At 39.5% G+C, this 23,974-nt stretch overlaps 1 protein-coding gene across 3 annotated transcripts in view; it reads left to right on the top strand.

Moving 5' to 3' along the window:
• The first annotated feature begins 2,761 nt into the window (after positions 1–2,761).
• CDCA7L (cell division cycle associated 7 like) overlaps positions 2,762–23,974 on the top strand; it is a 47,883-nt gene continuing 26,670 nt past the window's right edge. For all 3 annotated transcript variants that reach the window (XM_063098621.1, XM_063098622.1, XM_063098620.1), the window contains exon 1: positions 2,762–2,888. In XM_063098621.1, coding sequence (XP_062954691.1) covers positions 2,865–2,888 — 24 coding nt within the window. In that variant the 5' untranslated portion in view covers positions 2,762–2,864. The remainder of the gene's footprint in view (positions 2,889–23,974) is intronic.

The raw sequence follows: 23,974 nt of genomic DNA, 5'->3' as shown, positions 1-23,974 counted from the left end.
AGCCTTCATAAGGAAACGAAGGCTGGAAGATACACTTAGAGGTGAACATTTTATACACTGAATTGAACAAAGAGTAGCAAACTGTGAAAATGAGATAAGACCAAGGGGCTTGGCCTGGGGTAGTTAATTGGGTGAAGTGACTAAGAAGATAAGGGTTAGTTTAACAAGGTTTGTTTGTACAGATTTCCCTCGCCTTCAATTTCCTGTCCTTGATAAGAATGTTGCTTTCCTTCTAGCGCAGTGAGGGCATCTTTCACATGGGAATTTCATCTCCTTTTAAGAAACAGCCTGAAGTTCAGAGTAATCTTCTTGTACCTGCTTTTATTATCATTTTTTAAAAGTGCCTTTAAAAAATAGTCAATATGCCAGAGTGGCATATTTTGCATTGGCATATTTTTAACTCCTTCAGCTTCTAATCATAAACTTACCTTGTTCAAGGTACCAAGATTTTTATTCTCATAGAAACATTGAAAAAGCAAGCAAGCATAGATTTCTAGAAAGAGACTTCTTAAAGGGAGTTTGCAAACGTGTTTTCTGTTCCTTTGCAATATGTATACTACTGTTTCTGGGAAGGGAAACTCATTCTTGCAGTGCCATGATGAAACCCAGTGCTCACATTTTATTAACCCTATCAATAACCATCGGTAGAAAGTATTATCACAGTGTGATGTTAAAATCCCCTGGTTCCTTAGGGATTTTCCTAAACAGAATGGAACCAAAGCCTGACAACAAAACACACCGCTATAGAAATAATTACTAAGTACTTTTCAAGTGCATGGGCTTTGCTAAGCAAAGAAAGATAGTTTCCTGGTTGCCATTTGAAGACTTAGGGCTGGTTATGACAAATTTCTAAAAGGAAGACAGCAGCTTACAGGTTTCCAATAATAGTTAGGCTAGGCTGCTTCAAATGCTTTGCAAAATCTGACCTACTTCAAATTTATATTCCCTTTTCCAAAAAAGATTTGATATAACCTATGATGAAAAGAAATAAATGCAAGTAAGATTATTGGTTTATGATTTATCTAAAAAAAAAAAAATTTCTGAATAAATTTCACTCAGCTTCCTGGCAGCCAAAGAGGAAAAAGTAAAGAAAAATGGAAAGAGTATTGGATCTGGAGGCATAAGGAATGGTTTCATTTGGCAGTCTGCTGCTGTCACTTAGTGTATCTTCTTAGATTCTGTTTCCTTATTTTAAAAGTGAGGAAATTAAGAACCTGAAAGAATGTTGAGAGGATTCAAAGAGATACTGTATGAGTGTACTTCAAAAAGTTCACGGAAAAATTTGTATGATCTTTCTATTTTTCCACAAACTTTCAAGTACCCTTGTATGTGAAGGAAAACTCTAAAGCATAATAACAACGAAAGCAGCTATAATCAATAATTTATATTATCCAGTAAAAAGGAAAGAAACATTTTCTTAAATCACACAATGTTTTATTGGTCTTATTACTCTTAAGGTCTGGAACAGAGCACATAACACGTTTGCTGAACTAATGAAGGAAGGAAGGAGGACCCTTCTCGGATGTCTTCTCTTCAAGTTTGAGTAAATATTTGGCCAATTTCTTTCACTCCTTCAGCAAAGAAGACGAATGTCAGATCCCAAGCCTCTTGATCCCAAGAGGAGCTGCAGAAGGTCCATGCACACAAACTGTTCCACTATGAACTCATGACTATAGTTCTACATAGGTTTGCAACACTGCCCAGCAAGCCTGCTATGGTTTTAGGATTGCACTTACCATTCCCCCCAATACTTCCTCAAGCCTTGCAGTGTCCACCCACTTAATTCTTCACTCTTCCCCGGCCTCTGCCAAATTAAGTCTCCATGCCGCCACAGTACCACTTACCTTTTTTCCTCATGGCATCTACCATTGTTCCGAATTTACACTTATTTGCATCATTACGCTTATTATTAATTAGCATTGATCAAATTATTAATATTAATTACATGATCAAAGTAATTCAAAAAAATAAAATAACTACCGTTATTCTTACTTATTTGCATTATATTACACTTATGTACATCATTACCTCAGTAACTGGCTCCCGGACTGTAAGCTCCAACAGAGCTTTGTGTTCCCAGCCTAACCCAGTGCCTGATACGTAGTAGGTGCTCAGTCAATATTTGCTAAATTAGTCAGCTTTCCTGACCTCTAGGAACTGTCCACTGGGGATGGAGGCCTAGTGTGCAATGGCCGTCTAAGATTTCAGTGGGGTTTGCCACCTTCCACCCTGTTAAAATACCTAGGTTGCCTGTTTTGCAAAGTGAACCCCGTAGCAAATGTTTTAGGAGGCGGCTGAACCCGGCCCCTTTGCAACAACAAAACAAGCCCTGAAGCCGCCCTAAATTCCTTTCCTGGATCTCAGACACTGGTTGCAGCAGAGACTTGCGCTCCAGGCAGGGCACGACCTGGAATCAGCCCTGCAAGTGTCCCGCGCGCGGAGCCGGGCGTGCCAGCTGGAGGCTGCGCCGGGACTGCCCCCTCTCATTTCTCCCGCGCGAAGCCGGGCCGGACGGCTCCACTCCCTCACTCCGCTGCAGGGGGGAGCCCGGCGCCCCCATACTGGCAGCCACCTCCGGCCGCCCCCTACTTTACCCCCCTCGTCGCTCCACCTGCGACGCCAAGTTCATGGGTCGCGAAGTTGGGTCTGTGCTGCGAGCCTCGCGGCCCAGCTAGGCGGCGCCGAGTGGGCGGCGCGGCGCGCTCCCCCTGTCCCGGGAGCCGAGTGCGCCCCTCCCCGGCCCCGCCGGAGCTCCGGGCGGAGCGCGCTGGCTGCGCGGCCGCGGGGCGTTCTCCGTGCGCCGGCCCGAGGCGAGCCAGGCCGTGCCCGCGTGCGAGGAGGAGGCGGGAGCCCCGTGAGGAAGAATGGAGTTGGCGACTCGCTCCCAGGTGAGGGTCGGGCCGCCCGCCGCAGCGCGGACTCTCCTTCCCTTTGCGCCTCGGCCCTTCTCCCGTCCTCGGGCTGGAAACGTGGCCCTTGGCCGCGGCGCTGGGGAGTGGGCGCGCCCTGCAGGTGTGTGCAGTGGGTCACGGCTGCGCAGCCGCACGGGCTCCGCTCTGTCCCGAGTGGGTGCCCAGGGGTCGCAGGGCCCCCGTGGACGCAGTTTGAGGGAGGTGCAGGCGGGTGGGCAGCGGGGGGCGCGGCGCCTGCGTTTGCCTCGCCGGGGGCGGGGGGCTTATTTTGGTACCCCCCTTCCTCTTCCTCCGGGAAGTAGCACAGAGATAAGGAAGTTTAAGAAAAGTATACTTTTTCTAAAAGTCATAGTCGAGAGTCGGATCAGTTCAACTTGGATAATGGAGTTTAAAAGGAATTGCTTTTATGTGTGTTCTAGAACTTTTAAAAAGTGTTTTGAAGGAATTCGTAACCACTTGGTGGTAATGGCAACGTCATTAGCCAAGTTAAAGAACAAAAAGCCGCAAGATCCCAAATCATATACACAGCACGATCCCAATTACGCATTATGGGCCTAACTAGGCTTTAAAACTCTCATTAGCAAACACTTGAGTAAGTTCTCCAACGTTTCAGAGAGTGGTGGAAACGTGAACCTGAGTTCAGTTTTCTTTTCCTTTTTCGCTTTTTAAAAGAGCTCTTCTCTACTTTTTAGTAATGAACATACACGTCTATTAAGAGGTAAGCAATAAGACGTTTTCAAAAGAACTAAAAATAAAACTTTTAAAAAGGGAAGGAAGCAGCTATGCCGCTGCTTGTGGGAGCCCCTGAGTTGCTTTGTGCAAAGGGTGGGTTTTTCTCCTTTGCATTTGTGAAGCTCCTGGACTCACTGCTTCCACCTTACGTTCCACTGGTGTTGACCTCTTTTCTCTACCTGGTGTGGGAGCCCCCTGCATCGGGAGGGAGACGCAAAGCGACGGGTGCCCCAGCTGCCCAGGCGGCCAGTGGTGGCCGAGTCCAGGCTGCTGTCACCTGCCTGAGTCTGTGTCTGGCGGCAAATTAACCGGGCCACTGATGGTCGCTTTGGACATTTAGTAATTTCTGAAAAGCTTTCTGAAAATGGGCATTTTGAGGAACACCTACTGTTGTGGATGTTTGCGAGGAGTGTTATTTATTTTCAAAATTTCTTCAGTGAGAGAAGATGATTAAAGGCAAGGAAGACCGATATAGTAACGCAAGTGGAAGGACTGAGACAGGGCTAAATGATGATGATGATGGTTTTGCTAGTGGCCTTTACCATATACGTGTATTGGCATCCTATGCTTCTAGGAGTTTCAGCCTCTCCAGGACTTAAAAACAGACAAAACCTCTAGAAGGAGATTTGGTCTCTTTGTGAATTTCATCTGAAGATGTATCTTGATAATGTATAGCTCCTGAAACCTTTTGTTCTGCTGGAGAGTTCTTTGCACTTCCACCACTTATATTCATATTTCATGCCTAGGAAATTCAAAATGTCCCAGTATGTGTAGTTGGAAGTGAACATTTTACTTTCAAATAATGAGGCTAATTTTTTGTAGTTCTAAATTAAGTAAACTATTTACCTTATGGGGGTAATCCACAAATTATATCTGACCTATTATGTACCAATTAGGGCAAATTACTGTATGTAAGATGATCAAGATGATCAGGTTTTTTTTTTTTTTTTTCTTTTCTAAAGACTTTCTAATTGGCAGCACAAATTAAGATGTGTGATGATTTTTCCATTGGAAATGTTCCTGTTCATCATAATTTACATGTGAGCAGATTATAGTCTCTTTAATTTAAACTAGTGGAGAGTGGTACTTTGAGGTGGGCAGGTGACTGCAGATAAGAGCACTTAATGAGCATTTCATGCACAGCAAGATGTTAAATTCCTGTGGTTCTATCCTCTCCCCAGCTTTATGAATAAAGCAGTGAGATGAACTGCCTGAAGCGGCATTACTGCACACTGAATACTCTCAGCTCGGTGTGCAGCCAGTTTTCATCTTACACATACAGTAAATATAATTTCCGTCCCTTGGAAAGCACAGAGCTGGAAGGTGTTCCAGCAAAGCAGCTTAGGCCTAATGTTAGGAGTAATAAGGAAAGGAGGAGACACTCATTTATACTCTGAACTACTTTCGAGTCTCTACTTTTCTGTGATCCCATCAGTATGTTGGATTTAATGTCCTCTGACAGTGATCATGCCTCCCATGGGCTGTGGTCCTTGCTAGACTGACCACTGTGTCTGCTTTTATATCAAATGACAATACCTAGAAAAGGCAAAGGGATGATCCCTTGCTAAGAGCTCTCAACAGTGCAGATCACTGGTGCTGAGGGATGGGACTGCCTCAGCTAATTAGCAGAGAACCTGGAAGGTCTTGAATGTTAGTGTCCTTCTTTTACTCTCTTCTAGCTCCAGATTGCAGGTTGGACGACCCTTTGAGAAGGAAGTGATGCTAAATGTTCTCATGAATATGCATGAGTGTGCTTTTGCAGGAGTAAAGAGGAATTTTTCTGGTATTTACCTCATACCCAGAGCCCCAGAAGCTGTCAGAGAGGAGGGTGGTTTGTGATTTTTTTTGGAGGGATAATCAGTGATTTGCCACTTTAATAGTCCTATATTTGAAAGGCTACTTGGTTATTCTTTCTGTGTATTATTGACTCTTCCATTCATAGCAGAGCTGAATTCCTAATAATCAGGAGAAAACCTCAGAGATCACAGCAATTCTGATCAGGTACACAGGACAAAAAACCATGAGATAATTAATTTGACTTAAAATAATTAACGAATGTAAGAGTAAATTAACAAAAAAGATCAATAAATCCATTCGAATAGAATAGTTCAGGCATATTAATTTTAAACTGTTCTTGAGAGTTTTCCCTTACTCTTTAGCATTCTCTTTGAGTTATAGTTTAGCATTTTTACCTTCAAGATACTGTTTTGTTTTAGAAAAGACTTAAGCTTTATTCACCAAAGTGGAATGGAAAGAGGCTACTTGGGGTAGGGACAGAGATAAAATATAACTGGGACCATTTTATTTTTTATTTATTTTTTGTGAAAAGCAGTGGTTTCGGAATATTTTGAAGTAGAATCATTCAGAGGTGTATTTGGTAAATAGAGCTAAAGTTAACACTTAGACAAATTTATTTTCCATAGCAGAAAATTCTAGCACCCTGTATACAATACAAAAATATATGAGTACTTCAAAAAGTTTGTGGGAAAATAGAATTAAAAGATGATACTAATACAAATCTTTCCATGAAGTTTTTTTTTTAAAAGCTCCTGCACCGCAAGGGAGACTTTGAACTTTATTTTATTTATATGGTTGCTGGCTGGTATGGGGATCTGAACCCATGACATAGGCATTACAAGGCTGAGTTCTAACCAGCTGAGCCACCCGGTCAGCCACTCCATGAAGTTTCTGAGGGTACCCTCTTGTGACCTGGAGTCTCAGTGTAAGGGGTCAGAGTTTTATTTCAAACAAATGGTTGATGCTTCTTACCTGTTTTTGTTCATAATCATCAACTGAGGACAGAGGGCTTCCTGACTAGGTTAGTCCATTTGTCAGATAGTTGTTGAATACCTGCTGTGTGCTAGACATTGTTAGTTGTGGTGGACGAACAAAGATACAAAACACAGCTCTTCTCTGCGCTTCCCACCAGAAGGTAACTCTGGAACTCCTTGCCTCTCCTGCCTTTGCCAGAGCTCAGCTGGCTCTTGTTCTGTGCTGTGAGGACCTACTAGCCTTGAGTTTGGGGAGTGGGAGAAGACCTGAAAAGCCATTCTTTTCTCCCTGAAGGAATGGAAACTATCACTTTCTTTTAAAAGTCATGCTATGCTATGTACTTAAAGTCATCACATTTAATCTTCACAATAGTTCTGTGAAGTAGATTGTAATCTGCTTTTTAAATATAAGGCTGTAATTGACTAATTTGCTCAAGGCAATGTACAAGAAAGGCCAGGATTATATCCCCAGAGTGGCTGCCTGGCCCTTGCCACTGGAATCACAGAACCTTGGCAGCTCATGAAACTTACCTGAAATAAGGAGGGAAGAAATCTTTGCCTAATTTAAGGTACCACTGAGATGATCAAGGACCTGTGCAGTATAACATACTATTATATAGTATAACATATATAAGGGGGTGTCATGATACTTTCACTCCTCTCTTGTTAACAATAACAGGTTTGGTTCTTTTTTAGGAACTCACCAGATTATGCTTTATACTGTCTGTAAAAGTCAGCTTGGAATTACGAATAACACCTACCAAGATTTTACATAGGAATTTTGTATTGTACAGGTAATATCATGTTAATATAAGCTGAAATGAAAACAAAACACTGAATCACTGTTCTGCCTCCCTACTCTCTGTGCCTCATTTTTCTGGACTGTTTCCATTTAGTGTTTGCCTGTGGCATATTCATCATTTATGCATAACCTTTATAGTATGATTGCTGCTTGAATTCAGCTTTCTTTGGCACTGTCAGTACTATTTTTCTGAGTAACTTGGCATCTGTACAGTTTTTATTTTTAATGACTGTAGTGTTTCATTGAGTAAATGTATTACTTTTCTGTTCAATTTTTTTTTCTTTATTAAAGGAACTTCGCAATAAATGTCTCAGGGTGGTATATATCTAATGGCTTGTGTTGGAGTCCACACTGTTTTTAATTACTGTTTCTTTATAATGAATTTAGTATCTGGTCAAGGGAATGTGCCTGATTTTCAATAGATGGGAACCCCTGACACATTGTGTTCCTAGGGCATTTTCCCTTTTGTTGTGTTGTATTAGCTGAGAGAAAGCAGTTTTTGCTGAGGTTAGAACCAAGGCTCCTGATAACTGGACTGAAACAATGATTGTTTTCTTCCTGAACTTAGAGCAGCTAGTAGAATGTTTTAGTTTTTGGGAAAATGGAGAGTGGTCTTAGAGGTCTGTTTTTTACCATTGTTTGGCCTGCCTAGAAAGCCCAGGAATGTGCTAGTGAACTCATGGTGGAAGTGACTGTATTAGGACATTGGGGAATTTGTGCAAGTTGGTCACAATGCCTTGGAGGGCAGGGACACCCTACTCTGAGCTCCCTGCCTATGTGGCAGCCATTCACTTTTTGTTTTGCTTATTTTGATTATAAAAAATCTCCTGGGCCGGCCCGTGGCTCACTCGGGAGAGTGTGGTGCTGAGAACACAAAGGCCCCGGGTTCGGATCCCATATACGGATGGCCGGTTCGCTCATTGGCTGAGCGTGGTGCTCACAAAAATCTCCTATATAGCATTTCTTAAAATGTATTTTCATTGAAGGTTGGATGTCTGAATGTCGAACAGTAGGCTCACCCATTATAAAGTAGTTTCTAAACAAAACTAAAAAGTATTTTTTGATTCAGGTGCTGGTTATAAAGGATGGTTGCAGTCTGTGAAACTTGACAATGTTCTACCCTTAAGAGATAACACACTTTTCTGTTTGTACGTTGCACTTCAATAAAGCGTTTTTAAAAAAACATATGGAATCCCTAAGTGTGAGTCCTGAAGCCTGTGCCTCCTGCCAGCCCAGGCTATGATGCATGTGGGCAGCAAATTTCCCAGTGTTGTGTGCCCTGTCGGTTGTATAGTTTCTGCAGGGCTGGGCATGGTCTAGAGATCCCTTCCTGCAGGCCCCACCTCCACCCCCATTTCCCTAAACTTCCAAAGGAGCAGCACAGTCGTTTGGGCAGCCCTTTTCACCATCTGACTCAGGAGGGTCCTATATACCTGGAGAGTACCTTGCATTTGTGAATGAGCCCTGGTGGTCTGGGTCTTTTGGCATAAATCCTGGTATCTCCTCTGCTGCCTGCTGGTGGATCACCTCTTCTGTTAGGGCACCCCAGGATTTTCCCCAGGGTCATGACTGGTGGCCCAAGATCATGTGGCAGGTTAAAATGATAGTAATCCAGTTAAATATCTGTTGAGTTAAAAACAAAAAGTAAAAAACATAACAAACGATGGTTTAGGGCTATCAATGTATGGTGAGTGGAAGTATGAGTTATGGTGAGCTGGTATGTCCTGTGAGGGAGCTTCTCAAACTTTTCTGCCCAACTAACTGTGGAAGCCAGTTCCAGCCTGCCCCAGAGGAGGTGTAGCCACCCCATGCTGCATAGGTAGGAGATTTTCTCATAAATCTCTACTTTTCTCTTTCAAAGTCATGCCTGTTTTGCATTCTATACCATGATACATTATTATTTTTTTTAATATAAAAGTGAACATGAAAATGACTCTTCTGGGAAAAAAATTCCCTTACCTGCCCCTCTTGTGGCCCTGAAAGCCCTCTGGCCATCACTGAGCTCCAAAGTTGGAGAAGAGTGGAACTGCCATGTGTAAAATTTAGAAATCACACCTGCAATAAATCCTGAAATAGAACGGATATCTTCCTCCCACTCCCCTTCCCCTCCCTCATGATATTTTTTTATTTAAAAATCCATGACTCTGAAGGGCAATTAAATGGGGCGGGGGGAGATCAAACTTTAGTTGATATTGAAATCCCTAAGAACATGGTTTATTTTTTTGCAAACTGTCTAAAGTCTTTATTTTGTTTTCCATTAGCATTGTTTTAAAAAGGAAAGTTAAGAAAAATAAAAGTACATTTATTTATTTATTTACTTTTTATTTTGTCAATATACAATGTGGTTGATTATTGTGCCCAATTACCGAAACCTCCCTACAACAATGTCCTTTCTGTTTGCTTGTCGTATCAACTTCAAGGAATTGTAATTGTTATGTCTTCTCCCCCCCCGCTTTTTTTGGTGTATTTATTTATTTATTTATTTTTAGGTCCCACAAATAAGTGAGAACATGTGGTATTTCTCTTTCTGTGCCTGACTTGTTTCACTTAATATAATTCTCTCTAGGTCCATCCACGTCGTTGCAAATGGCAGTATTTCATTCTTTTTTATAGCTGAGTAGTATTCCATTGTGTAACTATACCATATTTTCAATATCCACTCATCTGATGATGGACATTTGGGCTGGTTCCAACTCTTAGCTATTGTAAAGAGTGCTGCAATGAACATTGGGGGACAGGTATACCTTCGACTTGATGATTTCTATTCCTCTGGGTATATTCCCAGCAGTGGGATAGCTGGATCATATGGTAGATCTATCTGCAATTGTTTGAGGAACCTCCATACCATTTTCCATAGAGGCTGCTCCATTTTGCAGTCCCACCAGCAATGTATGAGAGTTCCTTTTTCTCCACAACCTCGCCAGCATTTATCATTCACAGTCTTTTGGATATTAGCCATCCTAACTGGGGTGAGATGGTATCTCAGTGTGGTTTTGATTTGCATTTCCCGAATGCTGAGTGATGTTGAGCATTTTTTCATATGGTCTGTTAGCCATTTGTATATCTTCCTTTGAGAAATGCCTATTTAGCTCTTTTGCCCATTTTTTAATTGGGTTGCTTGTTTTCTTCTTGTAAAGTTGTTTGAGTTCCTTATATATTCTGGATATTAATCCTTTGTCAGATGTATATTTTGCAAATATTTTCTCCCACTCTGTTGGTTGTCTTTTAACTCTGTTAATTGTTTCTTTTGCTGTGCAGAAGCTTTTTAGTTTGATATAATCCCATTTGTTTATTTTTCCTTTGGTTTCCCGTGCTTTTGGGGTCGTATTCATGAAGTCTGTGTGCAGTCCTACTTCCTGAAGTGTTTCTCCTATGTTTTGATTAACAAGTTTTATTGTTTCAGGGTTATTTAATTCTTTAATCTATTTTGAGTTGATTTTAGTATATGGTGAGAGGTATGGGTCTAGTTTCATTCCTCTGCATATTGAAATCCAGTTATCCCAGCACCATTTGCTGAAGAGGTAGTCTCTTCCCCAGTGTATAGTCTTGGTGCGTTTGTCAAAGATCAGATGGCTGTAGGTGTGTGGGTTGATTTCTGGATTCTCTATTCTATTCCATAGATCAGTGTGTCTGTTTTTATGCCAGTACCATGCTGTTTTGGTTATTATAGCTTTGTAATATAAAGTCAGGTAGTGTTATGCCTCCAGCTTTATTATTTTTTTGCTCAGCATTACTTTGGCTATGCGTGGTCTTTTGTTATTCCATATAAATGTCTGGATAGTTTTTTCCATTTCTGAGGAAAATATCATTGGAATTTTGATGGGGATTCATTGAATTTGTAGATCACTTTGGGTAGTACGGACATTTTCACAATGTTGATTCTTCCAATCCAAGAGCATGGGATATCTTTCCATCTTCTTGTGTCCTCTTTAATTTCTCTCAGCAGTGGTTTGTAGTTCTCATTATAGAGATTTTTCACATCCTTGATTAACTCAATTCCTAAGTATTTTATTTTTTTGGTGGCTATTGTAAATGGGCTAGCTTTCTTAATTTCTTTTTCTGCATGTTCACTATTGGAGAATAGAAATGCTACTGATTTTTGTGTGTTGATTTTGTATCCTGCTACTGTGCTGAAATCATTTATCAACTCCAAGAGTTTTTTTGTAGAGGCTTTAGGCTGTTCTATATATAGGATCATGTCTTCTGCAAAGAGGGACAGTTTGACTTCATCTTTTCCAGTCTGGATGCCCTTTATTTCCTTCTCTTCTCTGATTGCTCTGGCTAGTACTTCCAACACTATGTTGAATAGGAGTGGTGAGAGTGGGCATCCTTGTCTAGTTCCTGTTCTTACAGGAAAAGCATTCAGCTTTTCCCCATTCAGGATGATATTGGCAGTGGGTTTATCATATATGGCTTTATTTATGTTGAGATACTTTCCATCTATACCTAACTTATAGAGGGTCTTTGTCATGAATGAATGTTGAATTTGATCAAATGCTTTTTCAGCATCTATAGAGATGATCATATGGTCCTTGTGTTTGTTTTTATTAATACGGTGTATCACATTTATTGATTTGCGTATGTTGAACCAACCTTGCATCCCTGGGATGAATCCCACTTGATTGTGGTGTATAATTTTACATATGTGTTGCTGTATTTTGTTAGCTAGTATTTTAGTGAGGATGTTTGCATCTATATTCATCAAGGATATTGGCCTGCAGTTTTCTTTTTTAGTTGTATGTTTACCTGGTTTTGGTATCAGGGTTATGTTTGCTTCATAAAATGAGTTTGGGGATTTGCCTCTGTTTCAATCTTTTGAAATAGTTTGTAAAGAATTGGTGTCAATTCCTCTTTGAATGTTTGGTAAAATTCTGCTGTGAATCCATCTGGTTCTGGGCCTTTCTTTGTTGGGAGCCTTCTGATAACAGTTTCAATCTCCTTTATTGTTATTGGACTGCTCAGATTTTCTACATCTTCATGGCTCAGGTTTGGAAGCTTTTGTGTGTCCAGAAATTTATCCATTTCCTCCAGATTTTCAAATTTTTGGCATATAGTTGTTCATAGTAGTCTCGAATGATTCTTTGTATTTCAGATGTATCAGTTGTAATATCACCCTTTTCATTTCTAATTTTTGTTATTTGAATCTTCTCTCTTCTTTTTTTGGTTAGCCATGCTAATGGTTTGTCAATTTTATTTATCTTTTCAAAAAACCAACTTTTTTTTTTTTTTTGTCTTTTTCGTGACCTGCACTCAGCCAGTGAGCGCACCGGCCATTCCTATATAGGATCCGAACCCGTGGCGGGAGCGTCGCTGCGCTCCCAGCACCGCACTCTCCCGAGTGCGCCACGGGCTCGGCCCCAAAAAACCAACTTTTTGATTCATTGATCTATTGTATTGTTTTTTGGGTTTCAATTTCATTAAGTTCTACTCTGTTCTTAATGATTTCTCTCCGTATTCTAACTTTGGGTTTGGATTGTTATTGTTTTTCTAGTTCTTTAAGGTGAAGTATTAGGTTCACTTGCCGTCTTTCCATTCTTCTGAAGTAAACATTTAATATGGTAAATTTCCCCCTTAGTACTGCTTTTGCAGTATCCCACAGGTTTTGGTATGATGTATCATTGTTTTCATTAGTTTCAATAAATTTTTTGATTTCCTGTTTGATTTCTTCTTGGACCCATATGTCATTAAATAGGATACTGTTTAATTTCCCTGTGTTTGTATAGTTTCCAGAATTTCGTTTGTTATTGATTTCTAATTTTAATTCATTGCGGTCTGAAAAAATACATGGGAGAGTTCCAATTTTGTTGAATTTGTTGAGACTTGATTTGTGACCTAACATGTGATCTCTGCTGGAGAATGATCCATGTGCTGATGAGAAGAATGAATATTCTGAAGTTTTTGGATGGAATGTTCTGTAGATATCTGCCAAGTCCAATTGGTCTAGAGCATTGTTTAGATCTTGTGTTTCTCTGCTGATTCTTTGCCTAGATGATCTGTCCAATATTGACAGTGGGGTGTTCAGGTCCCCTTCTGTTATGGTATTAGTGTCTATTTCCTTCTTTAGGTCTAATAGAGTTTATTTTATAAATCTGGCTGTTCCGACATTGGGTGCGTATATATTTATGAATGTTATTTCTTCTTGATGGATCAATCCTTTTATTATTATATAGTGGCCCTCATTATCTCTTTTTATGGTTTTTAGTTTAAAGTCTATTTTATCAGGTACAAGAATAGCTACTCCAGCTTGTTTTTCACTTCCATTTGCATGATAAATCTTTTTCCATCCTTTCACTCTTAGTCTATGTGAGTCTTTATGGATGAGGTGGTTCTCTTGAAGGCAGCATATAGTTGGGTCCTCTTTTTTAATCCAGTCAGACAGGCTGTGTCTTTTAATTGGAGAATTTAAGCCTTTTACATTAAGTGTTATTATTGAAAAGTATTGGTTTACTCTTAGCATTTTATTGATTTTTGTTTGGATGTCTTAAGTGTCTTTTGTTCCTTTCTTTCTGATTTACTGTTTGTTTTCTGTATTTGTTGGTTGCTTGGGTTGTAGATAATTTTTTTTTTCCTTTTCATTGTTGCCATTTTAATTTTACTAGTGGGTTTTGATTTTTCTTGAATTTTTATGGCAGTGGTATTTATTTTTCAGGTACCTAACCCAGTACTCCCTTGAGAATTTCCTTTAAGGGTGGTCGTGTGGTAGTGAACTCCCGCAGTTTTTGTTTGTCTGAGAAATATACTATTTGCCCTTCATTTTGGAAGGATAGCCTTGCAGGGTAGAGTATTCTTGGCTGGCAATGTCTGCCTTTTTGTATTTTGAATATGTCATCCCATTCCTTTCTGGCTTTTAGAGTTTGTGATGAAAAGTCTGATGTTAGTCTGATTGGAGCTCCATTATAGGTGATTTGACGCTTCTTTCTTGCAGCTTTGAAGATTCTCTCTTTGTCTTTGAATTTTGCAAATTTGACTATAACATGACTTGGAGAAGACCTTTTTGGGTTGAATACATTTGGGAATCTTTGAGCTTCCTGAATCTGAAGATCTGTGTCTTTTCTTATAGCTGGGAAATTTACTGCTACTATTTTGTTGAATATGTTTTCAGTGCAATCTCCTTTTTCCTCCCTTTTTGGAATACCCTTGACTTGGATATTTGAGCGCTTAAAGTTGTCTGATATCTCTCTTAGATTTTTTTAATGCTTTTAATTCTTTTTTCTTTTTTTTTGTTTGTGTTATTGCAGACAGCCCATCCTCAAGGTCCTAAGTTCTGTCTTCTACTTCTGCAAGCCTGCTGGTTAAACTCTGTGTTGTGATTTTTATTTCGTTGAATGAATTCTTCAGCTTGACAAGCTCTGCTACATTCTTTTTCAGGGCATTGATTTCCTTGTAAATTTCTTCTTTCAGGTCCTGTGTCCTTTTCCTTGTTTCATCATGTTGTCTAGCTGAGATTTCTCGTATCTCATTCAGTTTCCTTAGAATTATCACTCAAAATTCCTTGCCATACATTTCAAGGGCTTCTTGTTCTATATTATCTAGAGCTTGAGAGTTTTAGCCTTTGGTGGTGTGCATTTTTGGTTTTTCATATTTCTGGTATCTTTCCTTTGATGTTTAGTCATTGTGGCAGGGTGTGTCACAGTCTACTGGTTTGACACTATTGTCTGGCTTGGATATTGCTGGGGTTGCCAATTTGGTATGGCTATCTCAGTGTCTGTTTGGTTGGCCACTAGTGCCTTGTGTGCATTTTTGCCTCGGATCTTGGGCCTCTCCAGGGATCTGCCTCTCTGGTCAGCATGCACTCTGCCAGGCTGCTGGGTCACATGCCAGCACCGCAGGGCATGTGGTCTCTGCGGAGTTTCCACCTCCTCTGCTGGACGTCTCCCTGCTCCATGTGCACTCGGCCGGGCTGGTGGGTTGTGCGCCTGCACCGCAGGGCGTGTGTTCTCTGCAGAGCTTTCGCCTCCCCTGCTGGACGTCTCCCTGCTTCGTGTACACTCGGCTGCCAGATGCATGTGCCGGCACTGTAGGGCGTGTGGTCTCTGCAGAGCTTCTGCCTCCCCTGCTGGACATCTCCCTGCTCCGCGTGCACTCGGCTGGGCAGGGGTGGAGTTGGGTGGCGGATGTGAGGCCTACCTGCTGGGTCGCAGGCAGGCACCAGAGGGTACATTTTTACCATTTAATACCATTACGTACATTTAATACCATTGTTTATTCTTAATTCTCTCATTCTTTTGTTTCCTCCCACAGTTAGTCCCAGGCATTTTTTTTTTCTTTTGGGTTTTTTTTTTTTAATTAAAGTAGTTAAAGCCAGTGGGGTCTCATGTAGCCTCTCCCACACATGCAAGTGGCCTCATAAATAAGGCTCCCTTTACCTGACTTTAAAAAAAACAGTCATACTGTTTTCCCACTGCTGGCTTCAGAAACTCACTGAAAAGAGTATCTGGGTGTCCCTATGACCTTTGTCGTCCTAAGTGGTTGTAATTAGACATCAAAAAAGGATGCACTCTTAGTAAGTGTGTCATTCGCTCTGGCACAATGCCAAGAGCCTAGTGGTGTCAGCAGGCTGTGCGGGCTGCTTTCCCAGAGGTTGTTAGGGCTCCTGATCCATGGTCCACAGTCAATGCTCTTAGCAGGGTAGAAGTGTGCTAAGAGGATCCCTGTGTGAAGGCTTCCATGGCTGGGCTGTGTAGGATAGAGAAGATCCTCCCCCATTCCCCCATCAGTGTGAAGATCTATATGTTCGACACGTGTTTGGAGTGAGCACAGGGACACTTGCCTCTTCTGAAAGATGGTAAGCTCCAGACTCCTGCTTTCCTGGAATGTACTGTTCCTGCAAGTCCTTTCCCAGGCTGACTCCATCCTGCAGCTGTGTAGATGTGGCTGACATCACTGTGCCTAGAAGTCTTTCTGACCATCGCGCCACTACTGAATCAGGAGTCCCCCTGGGGACTTCTGGAGCACCTGGACTTCCCTGTTTGCATTTATCACACCACACTGAAACTGTTTAAAGGTTGTTTCTCTCATCCTACCACATGTGACTCATTCTTCATTGGATCTCTTACCATGGTGACCAGCATACATTAGATACTTAATACATATCTGATGAGTAGATGGAAGAGCAAAATAGGATTGGTACTACTACATTCTTTTAATAACTAACATTTGTATAGTGTCTTCTACTTTACAGAACACTTTTCAGTCATAGTTTGGAAGTCCTCAAGGCTCTGTGGTAATATTCTGGCTCTTTTCCTTCTGGGTAAATGGGAGAGTTGCACATTCGTGACCCGATGTAACAGGCTGGCCAATGAAATCTGAGCAGAAGTATTGGGTATCGCTTCTGGGTGGAGTTCTTTAAATGCCAGCATATTATTTATAGTATCTCATTCTCTCTGCACCGCACCTGCCAGCATTCCAGATAGGGTAGCTCTGTTAGTCTGGGTTCTGGTGTGAGGAAAGTGTGGATGTACCCTCTGGCCCATGATGAACATGTAATATGAACATGAAAGAAACCATTTTTCTGTTTGAAGTCTATGATTGAGATTTGGGGTTGTTTGCTGTTGCTTTATAACCTGTCATGTTTTGACAGATAGACCAAAGCTCTCATAGTTTAATGTACTCACTCTGGTTGTCATCCGAGTGAACTGGGATCATGGTAGTGATGGTAATATAAATATGTGGGTTTCTTTTTGATTTTTAGAGTGATGGGAGTGAGGGGAACGCTTCTGTTATTAAGTGGTTTGGAGTTCAGGGATGTTAAATGCTGTGTGGCGGGCAGGAGAGTCCCACAGGACTAAGTGATTGTTCTGTCCAAAATTCTAGTAGCACCTTCTTGGAAAACACTGAGAGCAGACTTGTCCAATTTAATGGTCAATCTTTGGAGTCCAGAGAAATCTTAACATTGGCTTCACATTTCCTATCTGCAGACCTCCCTGGAAGAGGAATTACCTATTCCCACATGCTTTAAGTTCAGTTCACTCTCAAGATCTCTGCCAGAATTCCAGTTCATTGGCTATTCATCTGCTGAATAGGTCTTCTAAGCCCTAAATAAACACATGGCTGAAATTTCTCTCCCATTAAACTTTCTCTTTTAAAAATAGCATTGACTAATTTTGAGGGGCTTTTTTTTATTGTGGTAAAATATACATAATAAAATTTGCTATATTAACCATTTTTAAGTGTGCAATTCAGTGGTATTAAGTACAGTCACATTGTTGTGCAGCCATCACCACTATCTCCAGAACTTTTTTATCATTCTAAATGGAAACTCTTGTACTCATTAAAAAGTAACTCCCCATTACTCTCTTCCCTCAACTCCAGCCCCTGGTGTAACCTCTATTTTAATTTGTGTCTCCGAATTTGACCAGCCTATGTATCTCATATAAGTGGAATCAAAGTATTTGTCCTTTTGTGACTGAGTCATTTCACTTAGCATAATGTTTTCAAGGTTCATCTGTATTGTAGCATATATCAGAATTTCATTCCTTATGAGGCTGAATAATACCCCATTAGATGTACATACCACATTTTTATCTTATCTATCATTTGTTGATAGACATTTCAGTTGTGTCCACCTTTTGGTTTTTGTAAATAATGCATTGGTATACAATGAATTATCATTGGTATACAAAATCTGCTTGAGTCCCTGGTTTCAGTTCTTTTGGGTATGTACCTTAAAGTGGAATTGCTGGCTTATGTGGTAATACTACGTTTAATTATTTGAGAAACCATTATACTGTTTGGCACAGTGGCTGCACCATTTTACATTCTCACCACCAGTGCACAGGAGTTCCAATATTCCTCACATCCTTGCCAACACTAGTTATTTAATTTTATTTTTCTGTAATAGTCATTCTAATGGGTGTGAAGTGCTTTCTTCTTGTGGTTTTGATTTGAATTTCCCTAATGGTTAGTGCTGTTGAACATCTTTTTATATGCTCTTTGGCCGTCTGTAAATCTTCTTTGGAGAAATGTCAGTTCAAGTTATTTACCCATTCCTTAATTGGATTTTTTTATACTTGTTGAGTTACAGGAGTTATTTATATATTCTGGATATTAATCTCATCAGATAATATGACTTGCAAATATTTTCTTTCATTCTATAGGTTGCCTTTTTACTGTCAGTGTTCTTTGATGCACAGAAGTTTTAAAATTTTATAGTCCAGTTTATTTTTTTCTCTTATTGCCATATCTAAGAAATCATTGTCAAATTTCATGTCATGAAGCTTTTCCCATATGTTTTCTTCTAAGAGTTTTATAGTTTTTATTTTTGCATTTACTCTTTGATCCTTTTTGAGTTAGTTTTTGTAGATAGTTTAAGGTAAGGGTCCAACTTTATTTTTCCACATGTGGATATATCCAGTTTTCCCACCACCATTTGTTGAAAAGACTGTCCTTTCCCTGTGGAATGGCCTTGGCACTCATGTCAAAAATTATTTGACCATATATACAAGAGTTTATTTCTTGGCTGTCTGTTCTCTTTCATTGGTCCGTATGTTTGTCTTTGTGTTAGGACCACACTGTTTTGATTACTGTAGCTTTATAATAAATATTAAAGCCAAGAAGTGTGGCTCCTCCAACACTGTTCTTCTTTTTCAAGATTATTTTGGCTGTTTAGAGATTCCACATGAATTTTAGGATGAGCTTTTCTGTTTCTACAAAACACGTGAATGGGATTTTGATAGGGATTGGACTGAATCTGTAGATCACTTTGGGAAGTATTGTCATCTTAACAATATTAAGTCTTCTGATCCATAAACATGGAATGTCTTTCTATTTATTTATGCCTTCCTTAATTTTTTCAGCGATGTTTTGTAGTTTTCAGTGTACAAGACTTTAAACTTGTTGGTAAAGTTTAATTGTAAGTATTTTGTTCTTTTTGATGCCATTGTAAATGTCATTGTTTTTCTGTTTTCTTTTTCAGATTGTTCACTGTTAGCATGTAGAAATGCAGGTGATTTTTATGTGTTGATTTTGTGTCCTGCTACATTGTTGAGTTTAATTAGCTCAGTTACTTTTTATGCAGTCTCTAGTGTGTTCTACATATACAATCATGTCATCTAACATGAATTACTTCTCCCTTTCCAATTTTGCTGCCTTTTTTTCTTTTTCTTGCCTGATTGCTCTGGCTAGTGCTTCCAATACTTTGTTGAATAGAAGTGGTGAAAGTGGGCGTACTTGTCTTGTTCCTGATCTCAGGGGATAAGTTTTCAATCTTTTATTCACCATTTCTATGTTACCTGTGGGTTTTTTGTATATGACCATTATTATGCCAGTGAAGTGTCTTTTTTATTTTATGGCCATTATTATGCCAGTAAAAGGGTGTTGAGTTTTATCAGATGCTTTCTCTGCATCAATTGGGACAGTCATTTATCCCCCTACCCCTTTATTCTGTTAATATGGTATATTACCATTAATTGATTTTCACATGTTGAACCATTTGCATCCCAGGAATAAATCTTACTTAGTCATCTTGTATAATCCTTTTGCTATTGCTGCTGAATTTGGTTTGCTGGTATTTTGTTGAAGATATTTCCTCAGTATTCATAAGGTACGTTGCTCTGTAGTTTTCTTGTAGGGTCTTTAACTGACTTTGGTATCAGGGTAATGCTGGCCTCATAGAATGAGTTAGGAAGTGTTCTCTCCTATTGAGTTTTTTGGAAGAGTTTGAGAGGGATTTATGTTAATTCTTCTTTAAATGTTTGGTAGAATTCACTAGAGAAGCCATCTGGCCCTGGGCTTTCCTTTGTTGGGAGGTTTTTGATTACTGATTCAGATCCTTAATAGTTGTATGTCTATTGAGATCTTCTATTTATTCATAATTTAGTTTTAGTAGATTTGTGTTTCTAGGAATTTATCCTTTTTATCTAGATAATCCAATTCTTTGGCATACAATTGTTCATAGTACTCTTTTAGAATCCTTTTTATTTTTGTAAAATTAGTAGTAATGTCCCCAGTTCCATTTCTGGTTTTTAGTAATTGAGATATTCTCTCTCTCTCTCTCTTTTGTCCTTGTAGCTGAACGTTTGTCAATTTTGTTAATATTTTCAAAGAACCAATTTTTGGTTTTGTTGATTTTTGTATTATTCTATTCTCTATTTATCTCTGCTCTAATCTTTATTATTTCCTTCCTTCTGCTAGTTTGGGTTTAGTTTACTGTACTTTTTCTAGTTTCTTCAGGTGTAAATTTAGTTTGTTGATTTGAGATTTTTTTTAAAACATAAATGTTTACAGCTATGAATTTCCCTCTTAGAACTGCTTTTGGTGTATCCCATGAATTTTGGTACATTTTGTTTTTGTTGATTTTTTTCTTTCAGGTTTTTTTCTAATTTCCCCTGTGATTTCTTCTTTGACCTGTTGGTTGTTTGAGATATTCATATTTGTTTTGTGGCCTAACATATGATCTATCCTGGATAATCTTCCATGTGCACTTGAGAAAAATGTTTGTTCTGCTGTTCTTGTATAGAGAATACTATGTGTCTCTGTTAGTCCTGGTTGGTTTATAGTGTTGTTCATATTCTCTATTTCCTTATTGCTCTTCTGTCTGGTTGTTCTATTCGTTATTGAGAAAGGGGTGTTGACGTCTCCTTCATCTGTTATAGAATTGTCTGTTTCTAGCTTTGATTCTGTTAGTGTTTGCTTAATATATTTTGGAGCTCTGATGTTTGTTGCACAAATATTTATAATTGTTATATGTTCTTGATGAATTGACCTTTTCATTAATTTGTAATGTCTTTCTTTGTTTATTGTAGTAGTTTTTGACTTAATACTTATTTTGTCTGATATTTGTATAGCCCCCCCATCTCTCTTTTGGTGGCTGTTCCATTAAATATCTTTTCATCCTTTTACTTTCAGCCTATTTTGTATTTAGATCTAAAGTGACTCTCTATAGACAGCATATGGCTGTCTCCTGTTTTGTAAAAATTAATTCTGTCTCATTTTTGAAGAGCAGGTATTGTTTTTCCTTCAGATATAGAATTCTTGTTTGACAGTTTTTTTCTTTCAGTACTTAATATATGTTATAAATTTATTATTCTACTGCCTCCTGGCCTCCGAGGTTTGTGCCAGAAGGTCAGCTGATAATCTTATTGAGCATCCCTTCATGTGTCAAGTAGCTTTTCTCTTGCTGCTTTCAAAATTGTCTTTGGCTTTCAACAGTTTGATCAGATGAAGGTACTTCAAAAAGTTAACAGAAAAATAGTTAAAAGAAAATACAAACCTTTCCATGAGCTTTTTGAAGTACCCTCATACTGTGTGTCTGTTTGGGTTTCTTTGGATTTATCCTTTTGTACTTTTGATTTGTATGTTCATGTCTTTCATCCATTTGGAAAGTTTTTGGACATTATTTTATCAAATAAACTGTCTCTTCTCTTTCTTCCTCTTCTTCTGAAATTCCCATAACTCATATATTGGTTTGCTTGAAGAAGTCTCTTAGGCTTTGCTCACTTTTCTTTATTTTTTATTCTTTTTCTCTCCCCAGACTCAGTATTTTCAAATGTCCTGTCTTCAAGTTTGCTGAGTCTTCTGCCTCCTCAAATCTGCTTCTGAACCACTCCAGTGAAATTTTCAATTTGGTTATTGGTATTTCTTCAGGTCCAGAATTTCTGTTTGGTTTCTGTTTATGACTTCTCTTTGTTGATAGACTCATATTGCTTAGACAGTCACCCTGCAGTATCTGCAGGGAATTGGTACCAAAATTTGCAGATACTCAAGTCCCATAGTTGGCCTGTGGAACTTGCATATATGAAAAGTCAGCCTCTGTATATGTAGGTTCTGGGTTCCACATCCCATGAATACTGTATTTTCTATCCATAGTTTGGTTGGAACAAATCCACATGTACATGGACCTGCACAGTTCAAACCTGTGTTGTTCAAGGGTCAACTGTATATCATTTTCCTGATTCACTTTAGTTCTTCGTGCTTTTCTTTTGTTCTTTGAGCATATTTAAGTCAGTAAGTTCAGTGTCTGTGCTTCCTCAGGGACAGTTTCTGTCAATTAATTTTGTTCCTTCAAATGGGTCATGTTTTTGAGTTTCTTTGCATGCGTTTGATCTTTTGTTGAAAATTGGGTATTTGAGTAAACAGCCACCTCTTCAGTGCCAGAGAAGTTCTTCACATGATTAGCTCAGTAAGTTCTGAGCCTAAGGACTTAAGGTCTTTTAAAATCTTTCCGAGAATGTTGCCTTGCCTGGACCTGTGTGTGGCTTTCTCAATTTCCCCATATTCATGGTTTCTTTGAATGTCTTTACTTCTGAATGAATCTCACCCCAGCTGCTCTGTGGGCCTCAGGTGATTTGTTGTATTTCTCCATCCACATCTCTTGCCCAAGACATCTGCAGGTCTGTAATCTTCCTATAGCTTTCATGAGCAATGGGCACAACTTTCCCCCACCTGAGGCTGGAGTTAGGTGAGATGGGGACCAGGCCTTCAGGTAGCTCCCTGACAGATTAGAGTGTTGCACTCATTGTGTCATTATGGTTTGAGGGAGGGAATTGGGAACTGGGCTGCTATGTCCTACAGACAAAGACTGCACCGCAGAATGGGTGGGACAAGGGTAAATAAGAATGCCACAAAATTTCCTACCACTTTGAAGGCGGGCATTTGCTTGGTTGCTGTAGACCTTTGACCATTTTCCAGAGCTCCTGTAAGGTTAGTTCAGCCAGTTTTTTTCTTTTCTTTTTCTTTTCTTTTTTTTTTTTTTTTTTTATGTCTCCTTGGGATAACATAGCCTTGGAGCTTCCTAGTTCACCATTTTGCTGGTAATACTCCCTGATTACTTTATTTTGATAAATTGCCAAAAGTTTTTAAAATACAGAAAGATACAAAGAAAAAAATTAAGTTTTTCTTTTCTGAATTTTTTTTCCAGAAATTTCTTTTTTTTAGAATCACATTGTCCAGAAATAATCACTGTTGACATTCTTATATGTAGCTTTACAGTTTTTTTCCTGTTGCATTAATACCTGTGTATGATAATACTTTTTTACCCATTTAGTCATTATGTATATTTTATTCATTCAACAAATATTTGACTTCTTACTAAATGCCAGCAACTGTTTTAGGCTCTGGGAACACAGTGATGGGCAAACCGAAGTCCCTGCTCTCATGGTGCCCTTATAACGTAATTTTAGTGGGAGAAGCAGACAATAAATCTGTATTATTATTTAAAAATTTTTTATAATATCAGGTAATAAATGGGTTGAAGAAAAACAAAGCAGGGTAAAGGGCTAGAAAAAGGTAGCTATTCTAGGGGTACTGCTTTAGGAATTGTTGTCAAGAGAGGCAAGTCCCACTGAGGAAATATTTGACCAGGAAGATCTGAAAGTAGATATGACCTCCTTTGTCCATTTGTGGAGTTGGCAAATGCCCCAAGGCAGGAATATGCTTGGTCCCTTTGACTGATAATGGGGACCATTGTGGGTGTTGGGCATTTAGCAGGCAGACAGTGGAAAGGAATGAGGTCCCAGGGGAGCCATGGTGGCAGTGTAGGGTTTTACTCTTCACTGGGATGGGAAGCCAGTGGGGGGATGGTGGACAGAGAATGTAATTTAGAAGGTGCAGCTGGTGTATGGAAACGGGCCTGTAGAGGGAGCTCTGGGAAGCAGTGAGACTGGCTAGAAGGCAGTTTAGGGGGCACTTTTATCATGTGCCTGGCACTGTGCTCAGTGCTGAGACAGATCAGTTGCCACCTTGGTAAAGAGCTGTGTTCTACATGTGATTCACAGTATTTAGTAGACCACTTGCCTACTTTTACATACTTATAAGCAAAT

Source organism: Cynocephalus volans, chromosome 6 (assembly GCF_027409185.1).
Source record: "Cynocephalus volans isolate mCynVol1 chromosome 6, mCynVol1.pri, whole genome shotgun sequence".
NCBI classification, from domain to species: domain Eukaryota; kingdom Metazoa; phylum Chordata; class Mammalia; order Dermoptera; family Cynocephalidae; genus Cynocephalus; species Cynocephalus volans.
The sequence above is the reverse complement of the archived record's forward strand: the minus strand, read 5'-3'. Positions and strand labels throughout refer to the sequence as shown.